A 25,462-nucleotide genomic window follows, 5' to 3' on the forward strand; every position below is an offset into this window, starting at 1 on the left:
GGCTCCAGAGAGAAAAGAGTGAATGTGTGAGAATCTAATTATTTGCACCTTGTTAAAGGATGTCCACACATATGCACAAGAAATGCCATTTGTTAGTTTGTTTATTTGCTCTTTCTCCACAGGAGGAAAAGAAGATGAGACAGGTAAAGAAGCTGAAGAGGGTGTGGGAGGCTCTGTCGTGCAGGTCAGGAAAAAGAGGGGGAAAGGAAGAGAAACAGGAAGAAACAGAAGTGGTAAAAGAAGAGAAGAGAGAGGGGGAACCATGTGGAAGAACCACCCTGTGATAACCATCCAACAAGCATGCATAGGTGTGAGTGCTATGAGTGTACACTGGTTTGACCAGCCACACTGCCTCGTTTCAAACAAATAAACCCAATTTTATACAGACTTTTACAGAAGCCATCCAATTTTACACAGCGGTTTTTACAGCGGTTACGTTTTTGCCACACACTTCCAAATTACATCTATGTTACATTTCTGATTGCCTTAAATCCCCTTTGGTTGATATGAAAACGACAGTTCTTTTTCTTTTTTTCCTTTTTTTTTTTTCAGGCATTGATTCTTCCAACAAGACAGCACACAACATACTATACACAGATAGACATACAGACAGACACATATACACAGAACAGTTACAAAGAGACAGAGAGAAAGAGAAGGAGAAAGGCAGAGGACCAGAAGCAGATTTTGGGTGTCATGCCCGCAGACAAATTACTTTTAACTTTTAGATGGCAGTAGAATTATACAAAAAGTGGAGCTCAACTGCAAACCAGTTAACAAAGACGTGATCAGCAAATCAGCAAACCTTAACATCTGCAGAAATATATTTGGCTTCTTGTTTTTAGTTTATTCATTCATTTAGATTTTAAACACAAAAAAAAAGGAATAAAGTAACCCAAATTGAAGCAGTGTCTTCTGGTTTATTTGAGTCTGTGCATGTTCCCTTGTGAAGTAATATCTCTTTTTAATAAACAGTTGAGCCCAAATAAGCCTTAATATTGGCCAAAAAAAAAAAAAAAAAAAGAATTAGTCTTTCCATGATATTTTGTCTTTTCAAACTAAGACTCAAAAAAAAAAAAAGATACTGCTCCCAGAAGGGTTGATACCTACATGAAATTATACTGTACAAGCTGTCACATTATGCCTCCCCACCAAGTAATTGTTCAATAAATAAATGAATATGTGCCACTGTGTAAAGCCATTCTGTTTGCAGTTTTGAGCCTTCTGAGGCTGTTTTTATGATCCAAACAGCAAAATGAAATGATTTGCTATCCCAAATTATCCATCTCGTAATTCCTATCAAAGTGTTTTTTTCTGCGGGTAAAGTGCTCAAAACCAGGACAAAACAAGGTTGCTTTACGACCGTGACACCTATTCCAACTTATACTGGAAGGGATTTCAACAAGTTAGTAGAAAAATAAACGTTGTCCTCAACATTGCATAAAGAAGCAATCAATAAATAAATTCATTCAAGTCAAGAAACAATATGTTTTGTTTGATCTTAAAAGTTCCTCACACAATCATCAAAGTGAGAGGAGAAGGTGCTCCCCACCAGAGAAACATGAGAACAGTGACTGTATATTGGAAAGTTCATCAGTGAGACATGCACAGAATGTCCGCTTTGTTCACTGTTTAACTCCCCTCCTCACTGGAAAACACCCATCCCTTCTCAGGCAAAAAGAAAAATACGCCTTCTCAAACATCATTAAAATCACTATCACTCTCCAGGCAGCTGCTTCACAGTAATCACAATAACAGGAAGACACCGATCTATTCATCCCTAGTGTTCAGTTCTGATCTATTCCCTGATTGGCTGATTGAGCAGCATATGGGCCGCAATCTGTCCATCAACTCAGCCCTACATTTGTATTTTGTTCCCCCATTGATGGATTCACTGGGTAACACACCTTCTTGTTTGAGTGATCCATTTATGTACACAATCACAAGCATCCCTCTGTGGTACGCATCCCAAAATCAAGTTGGACCTGAAAAGTGTAAAAAAAAATAAAGAAACCATACTGTACTAGAACAGTTGTGACTGTGAGTGAGAGGCGATTTTTATATACTATACTATACTATTTACATCTCTATGACAGACCTGACACTGGTCTGTTGGAAGCCAGTGTTTTTGCCTGCCTATTGCTGGTTACAATTTAGATATTCGTGTGTCTGTGTGTGCGTGTGTGTGTGTGTGTAGTGTGCAGTGTGCAGTGCAGTGGTCTAAGTGAGCCAGCAGTGAATCACTTTTAATCGACTCCCTTATTTAGCTTTGTGAGCGTTTGATCCCCATGTGGACGGCGACATCAAAAACAACTCTCGTACTGCCATCGTCTTCCAGTACATTCAGAATAGTGGTTATCATCCTCAGTTTATCATGACTATGTCTATGAAAAAAAGCAGCTGAGGGGTTGTGTTGTTAAGTGGCTCGGTTTTGGTTGTCGGTGGTGCCTGAAAGCTTTCAGAATGGGAACTGGGTAACATCAGCAGTCCACAGGCGACCTCTGATCTGTTGGATTGCATCAGTGCAAAAAGAGATTTGTTTATGCAGCTCTGTCTTTGTTTCTCTGTCATGAAACTCGCCACTCAAACCCATCGCAGGCCAACTGTGGCCCCACCTGGGATACCATGGTTCAGTGCAAAGTCTATACAGTGCTGTATAGGACAGGTACTCCATAGTACTCTGAAGAAACATGCATACAGAGAGACAGAATAGGAAGCACACTATCTTACAGTACAATCCATATCTGTGCAGTGTTTAGTGTGTGCATTCAGCAGGACGGGCCTGTCCCTGGGTTGTGCCTCGGGCATCCTGGTGCAACGTCATAGAAGAATTTCTTTTAGAGGATTAAACTGCATTTCACTGAAATGCTGACATTATTCTGAGCCTACTATAATTACAGGTGGAATTGTTTGGGTTGTCATTACTAAAGTATACTGAGTGTGTGTGTTGATGCAAGAGGGAAATGAATTTGATTAAACACTCTAATATGTGGAGTAACAGCTGTAAACAGAGTAGTTCTCCCACAGGAAAACTTATCATACACCTATACATAGATTTATGTTTTGTTCTTTTTCCTGCTTTATTACAAAATTATTCTTATTGTAATGTCTCATTATGTTCGGTTTTCATTATCTTTATAAGATGATGACAGGGTCGAGCTGCGTGTCTGCATAAAAAGCATGCAAGTTTCCATTCCTCTTCTCTTCATTTCAGTGCATTTCTGTTACTCCAGTGGAAATGTCTCAACCAGGTGGTGTTTGTACTCCTCTTCCTCCTCTTTTTCAGTTTCTCCATCCTCGGTCCTCTCTACTTTTACCTTTGGGATGTAAGGCTTACGAAGAAAAATGTGTCCTTTGTTGCATTATCTCGTGTCTCATTAAGAGTCTGCTTCCAAATCTGTTTCTAACCTTTTTATTTATCTTGCAACAAAAAAAGTTTTTTTTTATACCTGAAAAGGAACAGATTAATAGATATATATTTTATAATAATGCTCATTCTTTGCTGACTCCCTGGCCAGTTTGTAATAAGGAGCCTCTTAACAGCCAGAAACTCAGTTGGTTGCCATGGAAGTGACTGGACCCTCCTGCTCCTCCTCTTCCTCCTCCTTCTCTTCTAGCGTCTGAGCGAGGCCAGAGGTGACATCGGAGGCCTTTCGCTCTGTGATTGGCTCTGCTGGCGGTTGCCCTGGACTACTGCCTCCAGAGGCATCCCCTTGTTGCATGGGCGGAGTCAGCGTGGACGACTCCAGCTCCATGCACAGTGTCACTTCCTCTTCCTGACCAGAACAGACAGAGCACAAGGTTCAGTCAACTGAGGTAACATGCAGAAGCTGTTGAGCAGTGGTACACACCATAACTGACCAGTTATCCACTTAACCCTCACATTACTAAGCTTTTTTTAACCCTCAGGGTGCCTTTGGTATTATGAATGTAGCTCATTAATCACTTGAGCGAGGGTTAAATTTGTGGAAGGTCTCTACTGATGTCTTTGCAGACAATTTTTAATTAACTATGGAATGATTTTTTTTTTCAAGGAACAGAAGAAATCCTGAGGGTGTAATTTCACATTCAAATTTTTCACTTTGTGTGTGCGTGTGTGTGTTTCCATTATTAGTTAGTTTCATTTATTTACTTAAATGTTAAAGTGTCACGTTCAAGTACAAGAGTCACCTTTCAGTTACTTTATGTTCACTTTTTTTTCTTGGTGTGTTTGGAAAGCTTTGCCATGCAAGAGTTTTGAGTCACCTGCTAAAAAGCTTTGCATTCAGTGTGTCTTTAGAAAATCAAAGCAAACACACCTGTCATCTTTGGAAGATATATGGATTTGGTAGTTCTGTGCATTAAAGGGGTCATTCAAGCTATTTAGTATTGCACTAAAATACTGGGACTCGAAAAAATCTGATCAAAGAAGGATTGTCACAATTTATACAGCAGAGGCAGGAAGAGCCCGGTGATATCACCAAGGTTATTTTCTGCCTACTTTGGAAATCTCCTTCCAGAGTCACAAAAGAAATTCTAACTTTTTTCACAGGCAGAGTTGAGGGGCGAAAGTGCCGCTACACTGGTTGCCAGTCAGAAAGCAAATACTAATTTAAATGTTGGCGTTGTCTCTAAGATTGTAGCAATTATAAATTAGGATTTTACCAAGAACATAAAGAATGTTTTGTCCAGCCTTCAGACCAAAGACTTTCAATGTACAATAACATAAATCAGAAAAGCAGCTAATTTATGAATTTAAAGCAATTCATTCTCTTGCCTGGGAGACTGGAAATAAATCTTTAAAATGTACAGAAGAGGCAAGAAATGTAAAAGATATATGATTTGTAGTTAATGGTATAAAACCAGCATTACAGTCTTTTGCAGTGCTTGGAAAGCACTTCACAGATCAAATATTAAACACTAAAGATGTAATACTATGTAATGCGACTCCATGTTCACCTCACCTTGACCTCCTCCTCCTCCTGCTGCTCCAGTAGCGGGGAGTGTTCTGTTCCCACCATCTCATCTCCAGAGGGGACACAGAGGCTCGGCTCCACCACCGCAGCCACACCCATGTAGCTTCCAGCCTCAGCCTGATAGGCCTCTAGCTGCCCCGTGTTCCAGAGATCCACCAACGGTGGGTGAACAGGATGGACCAGACTGTGGATGGTGCTGTTGGGCGTCGCTTGCAAAGAGTGGTTGGCACTGTGCAGCCTGTGCTCCAGAGACTAGACACACAAAGATGAGACTATGTCTGAGGAAATGATCTGTTGCTTGTTTGTAACTTGTTTCCAGTTCAGTCTATCTTCTCTGACATACTGCCATGTCAGATGTGACACAATGTCAAGCAGTTTGTCAAAATACACAATGCGTGATGTTGGCAGCCAAGAAAATACTCTTGTAAGTCAATCCACCATACAGTAGACGATTTACAGTACATCAGGGGAGCAATTGACTTGATCAGTATTGCTATCTGTGAGTACAGGTGGAGATAAGAAGCTTTTTTGTGATATATAGTACAAATGAAAGTGAGGCTCGTCATTTTAATTTAGCTGCAATTTCCAGTTGTGGTTGGTCAGTTGTGTGGAAAATCAATGCTGTTTAATTAATGAATATTTTATTTTATTAATTTTATTAATAAGATATTACTGTAAATAAATATTATAAATACAATCTTTATTATTAATTAATATTTCATTAATTAATTAAAAATAATTAGATTTTTTTCCTGTTTATATATTTTATTGGCATAAAAGTAATAGAACTAAGAGCCAGTTTTTCATTAAAACTCATCTTTCCCTATAATTAGTACCAAATTACCCAGTCACTTACCTTACCTTAATTTGAAACTATATTTATATATCAGTTCCTTTCTAGGAAAGGACAATAAACTAGGGGACCCATGAACTATAAGAGTAAAGAAAATCACAATTCTTTTTTGAAAACCTACATCTACCTAACATGAAAAATATGTGTTTGTGACTTGTAGGTTTATTATGTTAAGTTTGGAAAAGTTTCACATTGTAAGTCTTAAAGTTAAACCTAAAAATAAAACCTAAAATTGCAATATTTTTACCTGACAGTGAATATTCTGACACAACCTGTCTCTGCTCTGAACTCAGTTAGATCTGAGACTCCACCTGCTCTCGATCAATCACCTGTTGCTGATACTGCAGGAGCTGCTGTTGCTGGTAGTGCTGGATCTGTTGTATCTGCTGCAGCTGCTGTAGTTGACTCTGCTGTTGGAGAGTGAGCTGCTGCTGTTGCTGCTGTGACAGGAAGTGAGCTGCCTGCCCGTCATACCCGTCTGTCCCCATAACGTAGGAGCCAGCGGCAGGAGATGCTACACCTGAGGGATCATTGTTGATTGGATCCCATGCATCAGAGGAGGAGAGGCAGTAGTGGCCCTGGGAGACGTAAGTGTGAGGCCACACCTCTGCAGATGAGTGGTGCAATATTTGATCTGGAAACAATACAAATCGCAGCAGCTGTTATTGCTTAGATTCAGAAGGATTGATAGATTTTTTACCAAACACAATAAAATAATTAATCGTGTTGACAAACCCAAAAAATCCACATAATACGTTGCTATTGTTTGGTTTTTATTCCGAACTTTACTAGAATAAACAACCAAACATGATTGTCCTCAAATTGAATCTAATAATCTGTTTTCAGCCTTTGTCATAAAGTAAATAGAAGTTTGCACCACAGCAGACAGAGTTGGTCTAGATCCAAAAACTCAGCAGAAATATCTCCATATTGGCTAAATAAGTGTTATGACAGAAAGTCTCCAAGATGTTAGTGAATAATTTGAAAACTGGCACACCTTACTTTGCTGATTTATCACTTGTGTCAAACTGCATAATGCAGACACAGCTTTGATTTAGTGTAGTTTTTCTTTTGCTCAGATGAAGGATATGATTGGAGCCCAAGAGTAAATATTACCACACATTCTCACCCTGTGCTAAAAATGTATTTGCTTAAAAACTATGAGAAAATTTAATGAAAATGCAATGATGAAGTGCCAGCTGTGGTGCCTTGTTAACCATATAACAACAAAGCACTTATTATAATTGTCTTCATGAGGGGATAAAGTTTTTTATTAAATTACAGAACACAAGCTAATTTTAACTGCAGACATATTTCTAGTCCTATACCTCGACTGGTAATGCTCTCCTGGTTGACCTCACTCAGGTGAGCTACGCTTCCTTGGTTTGATCCTGATCGTGGGCTCTCTCCGTCCATTGATGACCAGGCTAGAAGTGTTGCCTCTGAGATGGCAAACTGCTGCAGGATACCTGATATCACAATTCAAAGGAGAAGTCAGGATCACTGTGAAGACCTGTATTGTGTATAATAAGCGAAATAACTGGCATAAATCCCACAAACTGTCATGACGACCAGTGTGACCAATGTGATGGCCTGCCTTAGTGTCTATGTGTGTTTCCACACCTGCAGCAAAACGAGCTTCTTTCTCTCCATCGCTGAGGTCACTGTAGGCATCATTCTCCAGCCGCCGCTCCTTTTCCCGCTCCTGGGTAGTGATGCGGGACTGGGGGATGCCCCCTGCTCCGACTGTCTGCATGCCCCAGTTTTGCCATTCAATCATATGTGCAACACGACCCTGGGCCATGGCTGTGGGCTTGGTCACTCTTTCCTTCATGGTGCGGGTCACCCCTGGTGGTGGAATAAAATATGGGCAATCGGAGCAGGCAGAGGGAAGGAGGATGGCCAACATAAGGGAGAACAGAACATATGGCAATGGTAAGGATTTGCAGCAAGGGAGTTAAACGTTCAAGGTTGATGAAAACAGAGTTTAGAGGGAAGATGGAGTGGAGAGTGAAGCAGCAGGTTTATTGTTTGGAGATAAAGTGATAAAAATAGAGGGTGGACAAACAGAAAAGAAAGAGACAGAGATAAAATAGTTACATTATTATCAAGTCTATATTAAGTTTTTTGTTATGGGATCTCTGATGACAGTATGGATATCCATTAGGATTAGACTGATAAATCAATCTGATAATCTGGATGATGTAAATGGCCTCCTGTGAAGCAATTTCTGTTATTGTGTTAATATTGTATAATTAATAATTACCATTATGGTTACCCCTAACTGAAAATAATTTCACAGTGACCCTCTCAAATAAGAACAAATCAGTTTTTTAAAAAAACATATCAGTCAAATCCTAATACTCAGACACATGTGGTTATATGAGGGTCCTCATGAACATGGATTATGGAAGTAGCTAAATTGTGGAGTTGTGGAGGTTGCATTCATGTGTTTAATGCGACCTAGCCATCGCCTGGCCACACTACATGGATGAGAGGAGGAAATAGATGTGTCTTGTCTGACAAAGGTGCATCATGGGATGGAGTAGGTTAATTGAGGTGAGGTGGCTGTGTAGCATGAGTAATTAGAGGCTGGCGGTAGAAGAAGAAAGCTTTCACACCTCTGCTAAGCTGCGCTGGGTAAGCAGAAAAACGCTGTCTTTTTCATTGCTATCTGCGAACTTACATACTTACTTACTGTACGCAAACACTATAGAAGATACATTTTAAAAAATAAATTCATTTCTTGTTACCAAGCTAATATCAGCTCATATCTGCAATAATGGCTGTGCTTCATATTTCATGTGACCAGCACATGATGACACATACTGTAAATCCCTGGTTGTTTAATTCTCTCTGATGGTGGTGCATGAAGATGAGATTTATGAATAAATAATAGGATACATTATAGGACAAATCAGTACCATACCACACAGTGCAGCAGCTGCACTTCGTTACACTGCACTGAAATATATTTCACTGCACTCAAATAAACTGCACTGCACAAAACAGCCAGAACAAACCAAAAACAATGCACTAAAAGAACACACTTCATTACACTGCACTTAATTCAGTTTAACACAGCACTTTACACTTTACTTCAAAACATCCATACTAATGCTTGTTCAGGACACCACAATTTCACAGTCACTTAACATAAAAACTACACTTCCCACTCACCACTCACCTTTTCTTAGAGCAACAAGCTGTATGATGATGCACTGTTTGTGTGTTGTGTTTTTCAAGTTGAATTAATTCCGTCAATGACTCCTTGTGAGCCATTGACGAGTGTTATCACAGTGTGGAGAGGAAGTGATACAGGGGAACCCATTTCGGGTACCATGCTGACTCCAGCACCCGCTGAGGACGGAGCCAGCATGGGGTCGGTTTACCAGTTACAGCACAGACACACACCTGACACACCTGACAGAGAAGACTTAGCCAGAGCCCCAATGCCGTAGGCGTTTGAGTTCCTCTTGAGCCGAGGCAGGATTGACGTGGTGTCTTCCATAGACAGCTGGAGGGAGAGAAAAGAGAGGAATGGAGGAGAGGAAAAAGAGTGGAGAAAAGGATAGTATGGAAGGTGTGACGGGGCACACAAAGACATCAAGATAGTGTGTGTTAGAGAGGGGTGAGTGGAGAGGAGAAGTGATGGAGATGTTGGGTTAATACAAAAGATAAAATCAGCATTACCCAAATCCTGATTCCAAGTTACTGAGTACTTTTTCTTACTCAACATTATTAAGTGATTCTGAGTGTCCTCATTACCGTGCACCAATAAAAACCGAAAGATCGATTGTTAAAGCTGAGGTGGTGGGGGTTGTGAGGGAGAAAGAGCTGATCACTGCAGGGTGAGTTAAATCAAACCAGGTTAAAGGAACAAATAGAGAAAAAAAAAGTAGTAGATGAAGGAATGGTGTCACAACACTTACATTGATTCCTTCCCATGAAAATTCTGAACGTCCATGCTGAGGAAGAGAAATAGGAGGAGAAAGGGATGGGGAAAGAGTGAGAGCGTGACAGGACAGAGAGAACATCACATGCATGAAGGGGAGAAATGGGAGAAGACAAAGAGAGGGGTACAGAGGGGGAGGGGGTTGCACATTGGACATGCAAAGAAAGAGACAGAAGTTAAGCGAAATGAGAGGAGACAGATACACAAGATTTTCAAGAAATGAGGAAAGGAAAGCGTCAAGGACCAGAATGGCAGGGAGAAGGGAGGGGATTAAACAGGGATCAGTTTATATTTGCGTAGTTATGTATAGTAGAGTGAATACGATACAGATGAATGAGTCTCCTATCTGGTTACATGTGCTGTGGAAAACATTGAAAGCTAGCAGAAAACTGTGTGTATGAGAGAGATGTCAGAGCTGTGTTGAACAGTATCTGATGCTGCCAACAGACTGAGGCTAATAGAAGGAAGATGAATTTGTGTGTGTGTGTGTGTGTGTGTGTGTGTAAAGGGGGATTGCAGATAGCAGATAAACATCAACCTCTGCCACACTATCTCTCTCCTACAGTACACAGACAGTGGAGAAATAAATTAAATAAACAAAACTAGACTACCTCAGTATTTATCATGCACATTTCCTTCTCAGCTGTGTTTTTGTTTACATATTGTTTTTCATAACCAAGATGCATGTTTTTAGTGAATCCCTTCATTGGAATCTGCAGTAGTGGAAGAAGTACTCAGATCTGTTAAAGGAATAGTTTGGTACTTTGGGAATTCTGTTATTTCATTTTGTCTTGCTGAGACTTAGATGAGGAAATTGATAGCACTCTATGTTAAATATAAAGATAAAGCCAGGAGCTTAGTTTATCAAGGAGATTGGAAACAGGGTAGGACAGAAGGCCGGGAGGCTGCTAGGTGGATTTTGTTACCTCTGAACAGGCCCAGGTGAGCTGTAAGCCACTGTTTCCATTCACTGTGCTACATTTAGCAAAATATTACTTTAAATAAGAAAATACAACAATATAATAAATATCTTTAATTAGAAGTAAAAGTCATGCATTCAAAAATGTATATATACTACATAAGTATATATTGTCGGCTAAAGGTGCAGTAAAATAACTCATAATCTTATATTACCATATTTATTACATTAACGTACACGCATTATTGTAATGTTACAGTAGGTTGAAGTAGAAATGCAAATTTAAAATGCACATATTCATTGTGTAAAATTTTAATCTGCACCTAAAGCAATCAGATAAATGTTGGTGACTAAAAAGGCAACAATACTTCACACTCTTGTAGTGGAGTAGAAGTATAACGTAGCATAAAGTATATTCAGATTGCAATACAGTATATTATGTAAATGTGCCTAGTTACTTTCCACTACCGTTCGATACACTATACTGTAAGTAGTAGGTAATTTAATGCTGAGGGAGAGTCACTACCAGGACAGTGTTCACTGGCTCCATCAGCTACGTGCAGCAAGTATCCAGATCGCTCATTTTAATCGATATTGGCCTCTTCCCATTCTTTTCTTTTTCTTTTAATTCTATTCTTTGCTCCCACTTCCTCTTTCTCTCACTCTGTCTGACTCTCTGCTAATCTTTTTCTCACTTTCTTTCTTCCTCTCACTCCACGACAGTGGGTGTGATGAGAGATTTAACACACTTGAGTGGTAGAGCTGGGCTACTTCAAATGGCAAGCAGCCCTGACGATGCTGATATGTGTGTGGGGCTGTTTTTATTTTAACCAAAGGGCATTCTGGGGCACGATGTATAAATAAATGATGGAATCAGTCCACAGTGCATTTGGTGGAGAAGTAGAGTTCTCGATATTTTAGTCCAAAATGATTTATTCTCCTGTGTCCTGTCTCAGAGGGATCCGTTTTAGAGCATGAAATCAGTATAGCAGCAGGAGAGGAGAGGAGAGGAGAGGAGAGGAGAGGAGAGGAGAGGAGAGGAGAGGAGAGGAGAGGAGAGGAGAGGAGAGGAGAGGAGAGGATACGATACATGATAGTAATGGTCTAGAAGAAGCTGGAGAGAGAAGGAGTGATGTCACTGCTGTTTTGCTTTGAACCAACATTGAGCAGTGACTGTCAGATGGACATCAAGCAACAGACATAATACCACCAGCAAAGAGCCAAACAAACTAGCAATTGTTAAGTCCTCCAGCTACACTACCTACCATCCCAGGTGAGGTAGTGTAGCTGGATGTTAAGCAACTGACATTGCTGCAATGTGTGCTACTTTACTAATCTACAAGCACAAGCACTGGCATTTTGAGTGTGCTAGTGGATGAGCTGCTTCTACAAGCTGTAGCTCATCATGTAGCTGCCTGTGAAACTGGTGTTAAATCAGCAGCCATGTTGATTCCTCAGGTGGAGTGAAAACCGTCCACTGTCAGAGGAAGTCGGGGTGAGCCTGAGTGATCGCTGACTTACCTGCTCTCCATCCTTCTGGACTGGCACGCCATCTCCCGCTAAGATCAAGGTAAAGACAAACACAGAAGAATGAAATATTAATTTTTTATTTTTTATATTTATTTCTGTTCAGTGATAAATCTTGAATGAAATCATAACATCTAGGAGGTCGGGGTTTCAATACAAATAAAGGACTATTCTGATTAAGTGACAGATCATACACAAAGACGTCCACAGAGCGTGCTAGAGATAGGAGTTATCTGAAATACACACTCTCTGTTGGATAAATTAATGTTATTATCCCTCCTGTTCCTGGCCGTCCAAATCCAAATTAAAACCTTGGTTTAATTATAGAGACTGCACTGGTAATGGAGTTTAAACACAGCTTCAGTCTCTAGGTGCCTGCTCTCTGTGTCAAAGGATCTGAGGTTTGTGTGTAACTCTCTAAGGGGTTCACTCCTGTTTTAGTACTCAGTGTCTGTGTTTGTGTGAGAAATACACACACACAGTGATGGCCAGTGATGTTTTCGACCCATTGACCCAGTGATTCAGAAACATCAGCTCTATTCTGTCTCCGTTGGGCTCTCAGATATTACCCTACCCTCTGAACTCCATCCAGTCACATCAGATCACTGCAAGAGCAGGAGACGAGGGAAGTATTTCATTTCAGAAACTAAACTCCTACAGGAAAGGGTTGCCAACTAGAAATCAGGATAACCTTGTTTCATTTGTAGAGTTAAGGCTGTATTCACAACTTCGAGTTTCTTATTTAGTTGTCTTATTTTGTAGAGATTGTATAACTTTCATTATATCATCGGTCTGTTGGTTAAATCTTGATTAAGTGTTGCTCGACCCAGCTTCCCTAAACCCACTGTCTATATTGCCTCAATGTTTACCTAAATACTTATGGACATTACTACAAAAGGTACATGATGTTACTGTATTGATGAACAGGAAATTGGCAGTCAGTCAATTTGCAGCACAGCATGCCTCTGCACATTGCTGTTATGGACCAGGCACTAAAACATAATGCCACTGTTTTAGATATCAACTCCTGTGAAACAGAATTGATTGTTACTTTTGCACATGACTAACTGGAAAAAAAAATGAAATACACTTTTCAATGGCAAAGAAGTCCCAATAAATGTTGGGTATGCTGCCAGTAAATGTTTGTACGTCCTAGGTGCCTTAACAGTCTTTAAAGGTACTAAAAGCAAATCTCTGCTACACTGCAAATTCACCTTTTTTCATGAAACTGTGTGAGTGTGAGCAATGTGTTCCTAGAAAAGAAAGTAGTTTGGATCAACTGATGGATGTAGAAGTAAAGAAACTACTTTGCAGGGCTTACCAATTTCAAATGACATGGTTAGATATGGTTAACACATTTAGATGTAAGTGCCACTTCTATCATTGGAAATGAACTCTGTGTGACCTCATAAGGATTAGTCAGGCATGTTTGATTTTTGGCACCATGGTAAAGGGTGTGAGATGGCTACTTATTGGCTGATATTAGTTAGACGGAAAGATACAGTATGTCTCATTTTCCAAATGGGCGGGAGACTGTCCCAGATTTCTCTGAGTTAAAAGCCTGCCCTGCAAAAACTAAACGTACATGAACATATGCACACGGCTATATATACATCAGGCCTATGCCTACATAAAATATAATGCACAAGGGTATACACAATACCATTCCCTCTACTTCTATTTCTCTCCTTCTCCTCCCTTTCTCTTTCTCAGTATCTCCCCTCACCAACCCTCTGCCTCATTTGACCAATTAGTAGATTAGCAGTCACTCTCCCCCACATGAATCACAATATGGCTCAGGAGTTCTCTGGACTGCAGCAGTACAAGCTGCCACTGGGAAGCCCTCCAGGCTTTCTACAGCAATGGAACAGAAACACAAAATGTATGTCTTTGTAGCTGTATGTATATTTTCTACTGTCCGTAAGCCTAATACTGAATTACATCCAAGCATGTGCTATTTGTGAAGTGAGACACAGGGGTTTGGATGTCCATATCACGCTGTGATTAGGCAGAGTTTTTTATAGTTCTTCGAATTTCTCTAGAGGATGGGTCAGTAGTCATTACCCAGCATCTTAGTGGTTACTTAAGCAAACGCAAACGCTCCCTCTTTCTGCACTCATGGAGGTGATGCTCTTGAGCTCTCAGCAACAGAGCAAGCAAATGCATAACTCTGCTCCTGAGAAGGCAGAAGGCAGGCAGGCATTCCTCCTTGAAGAAACAACAAGAACAACAGATCATATAACCAGAGCCCTGAACCAGCTTTTCTTCCCCACGCACTCTCCCTCCTCCCCCGCACACACAGCGGTGCTGCCCTGGATACCTCCCTGCGGTCGAAGGGGAGCCAGGCTTAGCTCAGGCGACGAGGAGTGAGCAAAGGAGGGTGTAGAGATAGAGGAGAAAAAAGAGGGAGCAGTGCGGCCGTGCGTAACAAGCGACCAAAGATCTGCAGCAGCTGCACTGTCAGCTTCAGCTCTGCCTATAGTGACTTGAAGGCTCCCGCTGAAGTGGAAAGCATTTGAGCATCTTCTGCCTTTTTTTACTCTCACTGCCCTGCAGCAATAACGATGAGGAACCACGGGGTATGCTGCTTGTTTACCGTGACAGCTGCAGTGAGGCTGGGTGCCATGATGAGGTGCTGAATTGGATAGCAGCCCTCTTGCGGCGATATGTGCAGATGCTGGTTCCAGAGTTGAGCAAGAACCCAACTGAGAACCAGAGCCCAGATGGTTAGGACAGTCTAGTTGAAAAAATGGATCTTAGTATGTCTCAGGACGGAATCAGAACACACGCAGAGGCTTACTGAGACACTCAAGCACAGCATGAGTTACTGCCATTAACTCGGTGAAATGAGATTCCCAGTGTACATGCCCCTGTCACTAGCAGGTCTGCCACACCTCATTAAAATGTTTAGGGGTGAATGTCACTGCCATCCTGTGCAGGTCTGCTTTACTGATACAGGGTAAATAAGTTACAGCAGTCATCAGTGCAGTGTTGTAACTAAAACCTATAGCCTGCAGCGTTTCTGCACAGGCAGCTTCATGTCAACATCACAAACTTGATTACTCTCATAAACATCTTAATGGCCTGTTAAATATATAATGAACATTATACCTGAAATGGAAAAATTGCCGTTATCTGATTCCGTTTGGATGAAGGGAAGAAAACCTGCATCTATAGAGGAAATCAACCAGTTAAATGTGCAGTAGATAACACTTCATATGCAGGAAATCTTTATTTTCTTGCTCCTTGATATTCAAAGGCGACTTCCTGTATTTGAGAACATGGCCTTTTTCTTTATCAGCACTGAAGTGGTTAGTAGCTGCAGATAACAATGAGACAATCAGTGCTGGTTGCACGCTAATGCTGAGCACATTCCCAAATGCGCACACACACACACACACACACACACACACAGATCAAATTGTAGAAATGAAATTCTCTCTTTCACATCATTATGTTTCCATAATTCACTCTGTGGCTGAGTCACATTGTTTACAGAAAGGCTTGTCATCATGTGCCCACACACAGTCCTCCTATTTCTGATCTACAAGCCGAAAATAATATGTAGAAGGACATGGACACATATGCAACCATATACATTTGAATCCATATATATTTTAATCACTTTCTTGCCCATAATTACCCAGCTCTGTAATATGGCAAATCATTACAGGCCACATTAGAGAATATGACTCAGTCACTCATATAAATCTGTAGGTAAAAACCCTAATAAACTAGATATGCTACAGTGGAGTCCTTGGATCTAAAAGCATACACACACGTACACTGACATACGCACACACAAGTATGGGTCATAAGGACCGACCATGACTCTGAGGTACTACATCACTGAGTCATTCACCTTGAATGTGTTCATGTGTACAAGGCTTTTCCAACCTGGTCTGGAGCCAGTCACTCATCCAGCCAGATTTCCCAGTTTACAGGCAGGCTGTGAGCTATCAAATCCAGAATACAGTACCAGTTTGTGACTGAATGTTTATAAGCGCTTGATGCAGTGGGGGTGTTTGATTTAGGGAATCCCTTTCCGTAATACAACAGAAAAAACAGAGTGAGGGGACAAACTGGTGAGGCAGTAGTGGTGCATATACTACTGTATATTAACATCCACTACGTGCACATAGATACACCAGCAAGAGCTGCTTGATACCCAGTCCTGTGCATGTACAGAGACACGTATACACCGCATAGAACTATCTATTAGTGCTTATTGATTCAGTAACTGGTGTGTCAGCAGTGGCATCTTACCAAAGATAATAGTATTTATAATTGAAAAGGGAAAGATCATCTGCTTCGAAGTTTGCACAGAAAATGTCACACATTCTTGTTTAGAGTTTCACCACTACAGCCTGGACCACAGCAGTTATAGTCACACTGCACACAGTGCCCGAAATTATACAGTGATTAATGTTTCCATCACATGCAGGGCACTGTTTAGTGTGGCCTGGTAACTTAATGTACAAAAATGATACTGATGTGTAGCTTTCAGCAAAATTATGTCTAAAAAGCATTAACAACACTGCATCTAGAAATGTAAGCAGCATCATGGTGCTATAATAGTGATACTGCCAACTGAAGGAATTTCTGTCTTAAAGCATGCATAACCTGCACACAAGCTGACTCAGAGAAAAAAAGCTCATTGTGTACAGTTATTTTGCAGTAGATCTCAGTGCCTTTTGTTCCTGATGAGGTGAAGAAAAAGGTGCACCTCCTATTGACTGCATATCAAGGCCTTTGCTCTATGAAGGGGTGATGAACGCAGGCATCGCATCCCATGCACATCGCTCTCTGTCTTCCCCTGACTTACTGACAGTGGTGATGGCCAGATATGAGGGTTCTGGTCAATATGTTTCCTGTTCTCTCAGTTTAAACCATAACCCAAATAATCAAAAATATGCAGCATACTGTTCCTTCTGTAATGATGAAGGACTCACAAACAATACCTGCTAGAGTTAACATTTAACTGGCAAAATAACTAGTTTTAAGCTCTAAAGTAAACACATAATTTGTAATACTGAAGGTAAACTTGAACTAACCCCAACCCTGGCCTAGAGATTTTTAAGTTTAGGGCTTTTGTTTAACAAAATTTGAACTTTGAGGTCTCTAGTAGTAAGTGATATCATTGTTAAGAATTATGTAAAGCATTGTCCTTATATGGGAAAATAATGGTTTCTATTAATACTACAGCCTGTACTTCTAAAAAAGATGCCACTATCATTTCTTCAGGGTCATTTTAACTATGACTTCCAAAACAAAGTGAAATGTATGGTGTCCTGCAAGATATCATGGACCATGTAGTGCTGTAGTCTACTGTGCACAGATATATTACAAATGCTTTTGCAGGGTGTGATAACATACTATTGTAAAATATGGGTTCAAATGGATAAATGGATATCTAGACTGAATTACCATAGAGCACAGTGCCACATATGATGGAGATGGGAGAGATAGTGTTTCAACGGGGCAGACAAATGCATCAGGGCTACTCCCGTACTGAGAGAGATCCAGTGCTGCTGCCTTCTGCCTCTCCTGTTGATCTCTGCTTGGCAGCATGGACTGCAGTTGAGAAGGCCGATCAATAGCACACACTAAAGCCATTCTCACCCAGGATAAACACAACCACACCTCTAGAATTGCACTACTGCTGCTGATTCTGTTGCTTACAAGAGAATCACAGGCTCAGGCACACAAGCTGCTTGAAAATGCCTGGGCTTCTGTCTCCTAAGTACAGCTTGTTTACATATTTATGTTAGCTTATAGTACATACAGCTTAGAATAACTTTTGCAAACTGACAAAGAAAATATTCCATCAGAGAGATCTAGTATCTGTTCTATAAGGAACTGAGAGCATAGGAAGTACTTTTGATGTGTACGTATATATATACTGTATTCTCCTTTATTGTAACTTCATTACTTATCCCTGACTGGAAAATGCAACTACAACTAATACAGTAGCCTTACTGAATGTTTAAGATTCTATGATCACTTCCATCAGATTAAGGTGGCATGTTTCCAAAACTTTCTGTCTGCTGTGCTAAAATAATTTCCAGCAGCTGCGGTCACACGGTTTGTGGGGTCTGCTGTCCTGATCTAAGCATTGACAGAAGGATTCCAACCTCCTCTCCCGCTCTGCAATGTGTCAAATACTGTAATCTGGACCCACTCTGCTACCACAATGCTGCTTATGCTCAGTTCACACCTGCCCTCTTAGCTGTGTCATATTGTACTCTTTCTTCTGCACTTGCATCATCTTGATATTTTTTTATCATTTTTGACATTCATGAGTGCTGTAAAGGTTATGTTCCCTTCAGAGTGATGTTGAGTATGTGTTGATGCTTAGCCATCAATATGTTTAAGAGCCTGATGTGCTAAGTGGCTCATTAATATTTAAGTCCAAAAAAGCCTGTGTTTATTTTTACCTTTTAGCGTGATTCATGCTACATACTAAGTCATGTTGGGCCTGAATGTGCATTGCAACATATCTGAAAAATATTGGTGCAAAAAAATTGATAATTTCCCCTAAAATAAAGGCTTGGTGATGATTTGCCTAATGTGTCATCTAGGGGTTTATCAAGAGTTCTCACCTGAAAATTCCCACCAAACCAACACACCCTCCTCTTGCACGTATTTGCCTACCCCTCTCCCCCTCTCTCCAACGCCATCCATCCGTCTCCCCTCCTCCCTGTCTGCATGCACTTAAATTCTTCCTCTACTGCTTTTTTCCTCTGTCTCTGTCCATCCCTATTATTCATGCAAATACTAACAAACTCTGCAAATGCCCCAACAGGGGCATTATGCCTTTTTTCTCTTTTTCTTCTCTTTCTCCAAGCCATGCCTCCCTATAAATAAGCACTATCACAGCAATTCCCTCTCCCGCCTCTCTCCTCACCATCGCTCTCTGCCTCCTACTCACACACATATACATACTGCCAAACAGCATCATAAATCAAAGGATGGGAGGAGGGAGGAGTGTAGAAGGGTAGGGATGCAACCACACAGAGTAGCACATTTTAACGCATATCGCCACTAAAATCTTTCCCGTGTTCTGTGTACACAGCTTCTGTGACCATACATCCTCAGCTTCCTTTTTACTCTGTAATGAAAGACATACAACCAGATCTCACATACACAGAGACACAAGCACATATACAAAGGCTGTCCCTAGTCTCTACACCAACCCTAGTTCCTACAGGACCCCTGTCCTCCTCCTCCTCACCCCATTACCCCAACCCCCCCCTTCAATGAAAAAGGGACGAGAAGCGGGGCTTACTCAGTCTCCTGGAGCCGATGCATCCCATGGTGTATTCACAAAGGCCCTGGATACAAGCGTGGAAGTGTTACCCAGACGCCGTGCATTCTCCCTCTTCCTCCTGCGACTCTCTTTCTCTCAGCTCTAGCTTTTTTTCCGCTCTCCTATGCTCCCTCTTTCTCTCTCCCTCCTGCGCTTGCTCAATCACTCTCTTTCTCCCTCCTCCTCTTTCTCTCTCCAGTGCAGTGTCTTAGAAGAGATCTGGTTAGTAAGTCAGTTTGCCTCAGGGAAATAAATTAGGACTAAATAAGTTATTCTTATTGATACAATTTAAAAGAGATGTCATATGTATTTTTATTTTTTGATTATATGCATCAGTATCCTCAGTGTCTTACCTGTATCATTAGATTTACAGTATTATATGCAGCAATTAATACATTTATTAAAACAATTAGTTATTAAAACTGACAATGCTAATATTTGTAGATCATTTGAAAAAAAACCTAGAAGCATCTACAGGCAGTTACCTAATGAGAATGTCACATCAACAATTAGACTGACTGTTGTTTGTATTGGATTGCCACTAACAGATCAATAGCACAGTGCTGAGAGTGCCGGGCTGCCATTGTTGTAGATATGTCTGCACTGCTGTAATATTGTTCAACTAAAATGGGGGATTCTCTCTCTGTCTCCCTCTCCTATGTGTGCTCAGCCGAACAATGCACTGCAGCGGTTCACACACACACACACACACACACACACACCCCCCCACATCTTTCTCACAATCACCCTCCACCTCCTTCCCTCCCACCCCCTCGCACACTGAAAAAAAATTGCACGCACATACGCCAATACTGAACAATCCAGAGGAAAAACTAAAGAGCAGAGGGTTTTCCTTCACAACCAAGCCACTGCTGAGTCTCCACCTCTTTCTCTGTCGTCTCCCAGTATTGATCCGCCCCTCAATCGCCTCAGTCGTAGCACCTATTTCTTGCTATCTGTTCACTCTGAGTCCCAACCCCATCACACTCTCTTCTTCCCTGGTAGGAAAAAAACAATGAGAGGGGTGGATCTTTTCTTTCTACACCTCTCTCATCTCTGTCTCCAATTTGACTTGAAACACACAGCACATGTAAATCCCCCCACCTTCCCTCTCAATCCACCTGTCACATCTCAGTTCCATCAGCACCTGTGGTCTTTTCTTACTCCCTATCACTTCTTCTCTGTTCAGTTTGCTGACTGAAATTTTATGTGTGCTGTTTCTACAAGTGTATGTATGTATGTGTGTGTGTGTGTGTGTGTGTGTGTGTGTGTGTGTGTGTGTGTGTGTGTGTGTGTGTGTGTGTGTGTGTGTGTGTGTGTGTGTGCGCATGTAAGTGGTCCTGACTTTCCACAAGTTGGGTGAGGAAGAAAGAGTGGAGCGGAGCAGGACAGATGGAAGGACAGCAAGAAAAAGACATGGCCAGATGGAGGGAGTGATGGAGAAGAAAGCAAAGAACAGTTGAGTCATGTATGGGAGAGGTGTGGAGATGATGCTGCGTGATATAAAAATTAGCACTCCAGCATGGATGGAGGAAAAAGACAACAAGCAGTTTAAGAATTAAACAGACAGAAAAAGGATATATAGGCATAGATGGAATAAATTTACAATGGATATGTGACTTTGCAGACATTATCCAGGCAATCCTTTTACTGTAGGTTTATTTATAGGTGTATGTCCTCTCTTGGTTTCCCACTGGAACAGATGAGATGGGGCTATCAGCTGCCACAAGGGTCAGCTTCATTCAAATATCCTGATATCAGTTTAAATCAGCTCTCTGAAGAGATATGAATGGTTGAGGCTGAATCTGTTCCCCCTAATTGCCCATCAATGTGTCAGTCACTATCTTGAAGTCTTTATAATGCTTCTATTCACATTATTACATGAATTTGCTGAGATCCTTGGTTAATCTACATTTATCTACACAGCTTTTCACATCTGTCCAGTATGATTCATATTTGGTTTTAATTTCTTCTGTATTGAAGATAAGATATATTTAAACCTGTGCACAAGCTAGATGAGATTACTGAAACACACACACATACCCGCACACTTAAGCTGCAGTTACTCAATCAACAGATAATTATCACAAGAAAGTGACAGTTTTATGTCATTACCTTGATCTCTAGAAAATCATGACCAGTTTTCTTGGAAGAAATTCTTGACATTAATTTCACTTGAGCCATTCAGCCTGAGTCTCACTGCCTTCTAACTCTTACACACACATTCATAACAGAGCATGTACCATAAGATAAAATCACTTTGCGACATATGACATTGGCTTCTGTGTCCTTATTAACACTTCTCATGTTGTCTTAGCTAGAGTGACTATGCTTCACTTTATTTAAATGCAACAACGTCTGTTTAATATTGTCTTGGGGACCCACATTCACAGCTTATTTATAATCAGTGACTTTCATCTACTTGTCACTATCTGTCTATCAGCTCCTGGCTGTTCTGCAGGTTGCATCTCAAGGATAATGAATAACAGCTTCAAAACCGTCTCACATGCACACTCTAAAAATGTTCTGCACAGATTCAGACTCAGACTGGTTAAACTCCTCTAACTATCTGTTGACATATGTGTTAATTGGAGCCACATGTTACACATCTGCCCTCAAGGAGCCACCAAGTTAGTTAAGCAGAGAATGAGGAGTTGTTGTGAGGAGAAACAGAGGGGTTATACAGTATCTAGCAGCCAGTCTGTGTTGGGGATAGAAGCAGGAAGAGCAAATAATAAATATCAAGGGGGAAAGGGAAGGGAAACTCACTGCTTTGTTTTTGGAGAGGGAAAAGTGGGGACAAGGGAGAGATATAAATGGTGTTATGAAAAGAGGCAGTCTCTGATAAGGTGTTCTCTAATAGTCCTGTTTATGTGATTAGTTTGTTTTAGCCAGTGAGAGATAGAGTTTATTAGCTGATGCTCTAGGCTGCAATTTCTAGCTTCAATTCTTCAGTATATTTTTCTGAGTGTTTTATTTTTGTGTGGGTGGTATGAAGTCTGTTTGTGCACTCCAGTTCTTACACAGGGCAAAACGTTGCGTATGAGGAGTTCCCAACTCTCCTCTATTATTTACAGTTCTTCTTCCTTCTCTCCTGCAATTACCCTAGATTCTCCCTTGGTCCAGCCCTCCTTGTCTGGACCACCACCACTGCTGCATTGTTTATCCTCAGCGATGCTTCGGAGTCCAGCCTGTTTCTTAACAAGCCAATCAGTATCTTTTAAAGTCGTGTCAATGGCCAATATATGATTTGTTCTTTACACAACCTGCTGTTTTTTAATCACATTTTTAACTCACATAGTTTTATTTCCCATCAGATATTCAAGGGGCATCTTCTTTCTTTGAGGCATTTTAGTCTGGCTTTGTGCAGTACTGTTATGTGTGTCGCTCTGACCCCTCCTGGGACACTGGGGAACTGCACTTGCTTTGAATGGAAGTCAGGCAAAACAGTTTAAAATGATATCCTCCAAAAAGGTAGATTGTTGTGTTAGAATGTAACATTTTATTTTCTATACTTACATGTATAGACTAATAGAAAATGGAAATACAAAACTAGTTCAAAAATGTACATAAGTACAGTACAGTTGGTAGGTCATATCTAAAAGAATAGCAATATCAAAATTGCTTTTGTGTTACCAGAAAGTGTATAAATATGACCAGTCCAACTCCCTCTCCCTACAGTGAAATGGTTTTCTGAAAGAAACAGTGCATACTTTATATTTGCATCTGACAGCAATGGGCATCATAGTCTTAGAAATAGGATGCAATAGACATGTTACCTATAGCAGTTTAAATAAATGTTTTTAAAATGTCGCAATATTATAAATATTCCAATAAAAATCTCAAAAGCTTGAACTAAAATATTTGCAAAAAATAGATTTGTGCATGTATCATATTTTAGCATATAACTTTATACAGTCTGCCATGCCTGTGTTGTGTGCCTTAGAATTTTATACGGAGGAGTGTGAGCAATTAAAAACATTAGCTTGCATTCAAACGGCTTCCCACGTTTCCTTTTCAGAGAAAATGAGGGTGTCCAGGGACAGAGCGAGAAACAGAGAGAGAGAGAGAGAGAGAGAGAGAGAGAGAGAGCGACTGTAACTGTCTGAATCGTAAATGATCCTAGTCCAGGATATTAACCCTGAGCACAGGGGTGTTACAAACAGGTCCTGGCCCACATAAGCCATGGGAGGTGAATAGGGAGGTGTAGAAATAAAGGAAAAGGAAGGGAAATAGAAGTGTAGCATGCAGAGGGCAAACTGAGACATGGAGGGAATTGGGGAGAAAAGTGGTGGAAAAAAATGCAACATAAAGGGGGAGGGGGGAGCTAGAGAGAAATATGGCACTTTAGAGAGGGAGGGGCAGGGGAACTGTTCATTCCAAGGTTTGGCTGCTTTCCAGGCTGTCTGGCTCTGATTCTGATGGCCTCCTGTTTTTTTGTCTTACCTCCAGACTAACTGGACCCTAGAGCTGCCTTTTCCCTGCCTGATCCAAACTTCAGTCACCATGGCACCACCCAGTGTTTGCAGCTGGCTGGAAAAGAGCAGGAAAGTGCTACATATGTCACTTCAGCTTCCTTACTCCTGTCACCAGTCAAATGAAATAAAACGCATGAGCTGGCTGGAATTTGGATCGACAAACAAATGCGTACCTGCAATCGCATTAAGTATGTTAGCTCTAGGCAGGATAAGGTGCACATTTTTTCTCTGCAAAGAACCAGAGTTGCTGTTGAAATCTCTGAGTGGAAATTCAACACATTTTTCTCCCAGTGGAAATGAGGAGAGACTGGAAACATTCCTTGTGGGACAATAGGCTATCAAAGACCCCAGTGACCACACCCTGTAGTTCATGGACATGAATCAAGCAATAACAGCTACATGCACAGATTCAAACATAACTAAAGTCAACTGAGAATTTGATTATGATTTCACAACCTGAATCAAGTGTAACTCAGCTGTGTCTAGGGGGGGTGGTCATAAAGTCATCTGTGAGGGGTTGGCAGTCTCAAAAAGGCAAAACAGTCTAGACAGAATATGTTTCTCACATGGGAGTCACTTAAAATATTCACTTTTAACAACATATTCAACCTTCAACAAAGACAAAACATAGAAAAACACTTTGCCAGTCGTCTGCGATAAGTGCATTTGTTTCCATTGCTGTTCCTCTTGTTTATCAAGAATTATGCTGAAACAGTACATAGAGGGCTGCAACTTTATCTGTTAATCTGCCAATTATTTCCTTAATTAATCTCTTCATTGTTTGCCTTTAAAAAGGGAGAAAATTGTGGAAAACCGATGTCACAATTTCCAAAACCTCCAGCTGACTTAATGAAATGATTTGTTTTCATCTGACCAGTAATCCAAAACCTAAAGTTGTTGACTGACAAATTATTTTAGCCATAAACACAGACATTTGAGTGTAGTGAAATCTTGGAATTCTTTAGTCAATTTGCATTTATCTGAAGTGAAACAGTTGCATTTTATTGGGTTTTTTGCTGTACCTCTTATGTCAATATAAATGTAAAAACGTTAAATATTGAAAATAGGATTATAAATGTCAGGAATATGTTTCCATTTATATCAAATGAACTCAATAATAGGTGTGTTTGCAGTGTACAAACACCCGAAATTGTTCTGTGGCAGGGTTCAAAGGTGTGAGCTACATGGTGTGTGTGTGTGTGTGTGTGTGAGAGAGAGAGAGAGAGACAGAGAGACTAAAATGACATTATGTCATGGAAGTGATGAGCAGGATGGGAGGTGTCATTTCATGCCACATCGAGAGCGATCACATCCTCATTATCAGGAAGAAAAACAGTAAGACTTGAGAGAGAGCCATAAAATATATTTACATTTAATCATCACACATAGTGATCTTATACAGTGAAATAACCCTTTTGCAAGAATAATGCTTTTACAATCTGATCCTCAGCTTTACATGTCGAGAC

The 25,462-nt window shown here is 40.7% G+C and overlaps 1 protein-coding gene across 9 annotated transcripts in view; it reads right to left on the reverse strand.

Annotated features, from left to right (window-relative positions):
- Positions 1–90: 90 nt before the first annotated feature.
- Positions 91–25,462, reverse strand: part of fam131bb (family with sequence similarity 131 member Bb) — a 40,269-nt gene continuing 14,897 nt past the window's right edge. For 2 of the 9 annotated variants that reach the window (XM_026317508.2, XM_026317507.2), the window contains exons 2-9: positions 12,204–12,241; positions 9,741–9,776; positions 9,223–9,325; positions 7,432–7,656; positions 7,137–7,277; positions 6,138–6,442; positions 4,944–5,207; positions 92–3,776 (exon numbers count right to left, since the gene is read on the reverse strand). In XM_026317508.2, coding sequence (XP_026173293.1) covers positions 3,552–3,776; positions 4,944–5,207; positions 6,138–6,442; positions 7,137–7,277; positions 7,432–7,656; positions 9,223–9,319 — 1,257 coding nt within the window. In that variant the 5' untranslated portion in view covers positions 9,320–9,325; positions 9,741–9,776; positions 12,204–12,241 and the 3' untranslated portion in view covers positions 92–3,551. Of the gene's footprint in view, positions 3,777–4,943; positions 5,208–6,137; positions 6,443–7,136; positions 7,278–7,431; positions 7,657–9,222; positions 9,777–12,203; positions 12,242–19,497; positions 19,613–23,964; positions 24,052–25,462 lie in introns of those variants that run through there. The other 7 variants (XM_026317504.2, XM_026317503.2, XM_026317506.2 and 4 more) reach the window with 7 other exon arrangements.

Source organism: Mastacembelus armatus, chromosome 16 (genome assembly GCF_900324485.2).
Source record: "Mastacembelus armatus chromosome 16, fMasArm1.2, whole genome shotgun sequence".
Taxonomy (NCBI): Eukaryota; Metazoa; Chordata; class Actinopteri; order Synbranchiformes; family Mastacembelidae; genus Mastacembelus; species Mastacembelus armatus.